This window comes from Charadrius vociferus, unplaced genomic scaffold, assembly GCF_000708025.1.
Source record: "Charadrius vociferus isolate BGI_N301 unplaced genomic scaffold, ASM70802v2 scaffold282, whole genome shotgun sequence".
Taxonomy (NCBI): domain Eukaryota; kingdom Metazoa; phylum Chordata; class Aves; order Charadriiformes; family Charadriidae; genus Charadrius; species Charadrius vociferus.
Window position 1 is genome coordinate 2,548,052 of NW_009647731.1, and position 3,892 is coordinate 2,551,943.

At 43.8% G+C, this 3,892-nt stretch overlaps 1 protein-coding gene across 1 annotated transcript in view; it reads right to left on the reverse strand.

The window, feature by feature from the left end:
* The window catches only part of COL17A1 (collagen, type XVII, alpha 1), a 36,428-nt gene extending 33,013 nt beyond the window's left edge, over positions 1–3,415 (reverse strand). Inside the window, exons 1-2 of the mRNA XM_009881543.1 lie at positions 3,361–3,415; positions 1,674–1,772 (exon numbers count right to left, since the gene is read on the reverse strand). Of these exons, the coding sequence (XP_009879845.1) occupies positions 1,674–1,772; positions 3,361–3,415 (154 nt within the window). The remainder of the gene's footprint in view (positions 1–1,673; positions 1,773–3,360) is intronic.
* Between the last annotated feature and the right edge of the window lie 477 nt (positions 3,416–3,892).

Sequence of the window (3,892 nt, forward strand, 5' to 3'; positions counted from 1 at the left end):
AAATCTGGCTCTGGATGGTGCTGGGTTTTGTTTTGGATACAGATACACCTGTAATCTCAAGTGTTATATGACACAGGCCACAAAACCTGGGAGATTGTTAAACCAAACTTAAAGTGCTGAAGGATGGAGTTAATGAGATAAGGGAAAGCAAAGATGAGTCCATTTCCCTTCAAAGCAGTTATCTACACCCTCACTTAGTCATGCCTTAGTCAGTCCACTTTATGGAGAAGTGATTGAGGTGTGCGTCAGGCCCAAGGCAGCCTGGAGATTATTGGTGGCTGTTATATTTAGACAGAGGAAAGAATTTCCCTTCCTAATTCACATCAGTGCTGTGGAGAAAGAACTGAGCAGCCATAACTAATGTGTTCATACTCTTCTATGAAATCTAATGCTGGAATATGATCAGAGTGCAGCAAAAAGGGAGCCCTGTGATTAAGTGCAACATATCCACGCTGATCAGCAGGATCAGACTGGATATTGTTTACTCATCACTGCACAAAGGGTGTGCCCTTGTGATCTCAAGAGTGTTTTCTTGCCTACGTTCCCCTCTACAAGGACTGGTTTTGTTCTGTAACTTTTCCCCTTAATTCAGCAGAAAGAACTACTGTGGCAAGTAGGCCTCTGTTGGAGGCATTCTGCAAGCAGAGTGGGAAAGCAGAGATTAGAAAATGTTCTGTGAAACTTCAAGAACTCATTATCTCTGAAGTTCAGATTCTTTTTTCTTCCTCCACACACTGAAAAGAAATAACAAAGAAGATGGCAATCCAGCAGAGTTGTCTGAGTTTGCAGGGCTGGGTTCAGTTCTCAGACTGGTGCCAGTCCAGACAATTAGACTGACATCTTCACTGGAGTTACTTCACACCTGCCCTGAGGCAAAGTGATTCCACACTGGCCTTTAATCGGTATGGTGGTGTCTGTCAGGTCTATTGGGCATGTCTAATTCTCCTGTTGAGCTTCCAAACTGCACTTCACTCCCTTTGGTTTGTGAGCTCTTTTGGAGCATGGAGAATGTTTTCTACAGGGATAGTTATACAGTCGGTCCCACTAGGACACAGAGAGGGGTGTGCCAGAAACCTGGCTAGGAAGCTTATTCTTCAGAAAGCTTTGCTATGGCAATCTAACAGCTGGGGAAAGAATACTGTCAGAGAAGAACCCTGTTTTTATGGAGTAGACAGCACATACTGATCTAGCGTGTCCAGAAAATCTGGCAGACTGTCCAAAGTGCTAAAGTCATGGACGGACACACACTCAAGAAAATATTTTCTAGGAAATTCTTTAATAGTATTCTATCCTCAGTAAGATCAACAAAACGATTAATCAAAACTGTCTTTTGAACAAAAGTGGTCAGAAAAATTGTGATTTGGAAATCCTGAAAGAAGAGAAATTTGGTTTCCAAATGACTTCTTAACAGCAGTGGGAATGGCATTTTTTGTTGTTTCTCTCCTGAAATCAGTTTTTCCCTGTGGAAAATGGGAATTTTGCCATTTACTCACCCATCCTCACAGCCAGCTTTAGGGAAGGAATACCTCTGCTTTGAGTATTTGCCACTTCTACTTTCATAAACTCTGTTTTCCTTACCTCTGGCTTATCCTATTTCCCTGCCCTGAACCTCTGCTCAGACCATTCATGCTGCCTTTGCTGTTTCCTCCCTGTGCAATGTCTTCATTCCTTACTTGAAGTCATATAGCTGCTGCCATGGGTGTAAGACCTCTTTTCCACTCCGCTCCCTCCAGTGTGGGATGATGTTTTGAGCCCACTGCTGCTGCCTCCTTCTGGAAGTGATAAGCACAAAATAAGACATTCTCTCAGGGTAAAACGTGAGAAGAGCAACAACACTGCAAGACTGTCCTCGCACTCAATTACAAGTACAGCTTCATGTCTGGCGAGATATCAGAACTGCAGAGAAGTGCCTTGGCCGAGCAGACAAGCATTCACACTGCAGACCCAGCAGGTTTGTATTCAAGTTTTGCTCCATACACGGACTGAATGATACTGCTGGTAACCCTCATCATAAATGACATGATAGTGCAATTCCTTTCCAACCCAGCTGCAGCAACCTAATCAAGAATACGGTGGTATAAAGAGCATGGATGATTTTCCCTACTTGGTACTTGTACTTCCCTACAGAGATAGAAATCACCCATGACATCTGACATTACCCAAAAAGATTCACTCGTTATTGTCAACTGGGTAAGGTGACAGGGGAATACACTGCAGCCTCAGCAGTGGAGGCTGCAGAACCATCACTTTTGACCTTTATCCCCAAGAGACAGTCACCACTGGAGATCCTGTATCTCGCCTTAAGCCCTTGGAGAGTCTGGTCTACCAGTTGTAGTGGACTGTGCAACTGTTTCCGACCAGACCCAGATGGCTCCCCACATACTGGTCCTTCTCTCCACTAACAAGTACTTTGTGAGAGGCATTTCTGAAAATAGCTTCTCTTTGGCTGCAAGTCTTTCTACACCAAGACCTGGTGCACCCAGGGATTTATGGAAATAATTCAGTCAAATAGCATGGAGGGGCACAGGACACTGAGCAAAAGTAATGCAATGACTGACAATTACTTACTGGGTGGTAAGGATGTCAGTCTTGTGGTTACAGTCTCTGTAATAACTGAGGAAAGAAAAGGATGCAGAAGTAATGGCATGTTAATATAGCCAAACCAGATAAATGTTCTACTTAGTTTCGATGGCAGAGCATGACTTATCAAAAGAAGATTGGCTCATTTAAAGAGAAGTCCCTTAAGACCTCACTTCCTGGGGTGGAAGTGCAGTCTCATTAGCACACAATGTGTGTTTGTTTGCAGGCATTTCTAACTCTACAGTAACTAAGAACATCACTTCCATGAAAGACTTTTTTTCTTTACAATATCCCTGTAAAACATGGAAGTATTATTATTTCTGGGCACTTCTGAACCACAGCCATTGCTGTAACAGCAAAGCCAGTGGTCGGACCCATTACTAGCTTCCTACTAGCTAATTCCCATAACACCAGCAGGAAACTTATCCTCTGTTTTACACACAGCCAAAACAGATATCTAATGAACATTTTCTAGGCCACGCAGGGCATTCATATCAGAGGTAGGAGAAGAATCCAAATGCCTGCACTACTTGCTAGAAATGTTACCACAGGGCAATCATCTGTGGTTCAACAATCAGGTCACGCTACATTTCTCTAAATGTTTGATGTTGGCCCATTCTATTCCTTATTCTGACTTCAACAGAGACCAGGGACAGGTGCAGAATTTAGTTCTGGACCTCTGGTTAGCATTCAGTCCCTTACAAAACTGGGCATCTGCTTCTGGGATTTGTGGTGTGTCACCTAAAGTGGTGATGTAAAAATAAAAAATGTCCTCCTTACGTCTTTCAGTAACTTCTGATCCATCTTGCCGCGTTTTCTTTGTTACAGAATCCATATCATTGCCACCTGCAGAGAAAGCAGAGAGACTGCACTCAGAGCTCTGAACAGTAGGAGATGACAACAGCTCCTCACAAGTCCCACCAGTTTTCTCCCTTCAGCTGGGGTTTAAACTGCCTGGAAAGCATCTGTGTCAGGGAGTCTACAGTGCCCTTCCAAAGTCATGCAAGTATTACTAACAGACCAGCACCACTTGCCTATAAAACTGGATACTGCACTATGCAGCAGAGCTGAAGCACAGGAGAGGGTTGTATAGCCAACAGGTGAGAAAGGAGTAACTGAAGCAAATCCACCCAGTGCCGGAGAAGTTTAGACCTGGATTTATGTCCAGACTTTGTGGCACTAGACTGTGGTCTTCAGCTATGCCCCTGTAAAGGCTTGATCAAAACCACAGTATCCAAATGCCACTCCCACACATCTGGAAGGACTCACCAGTGCAGGATTAGAAATGAAGGCACTTGCAGGAGAAAGTTAC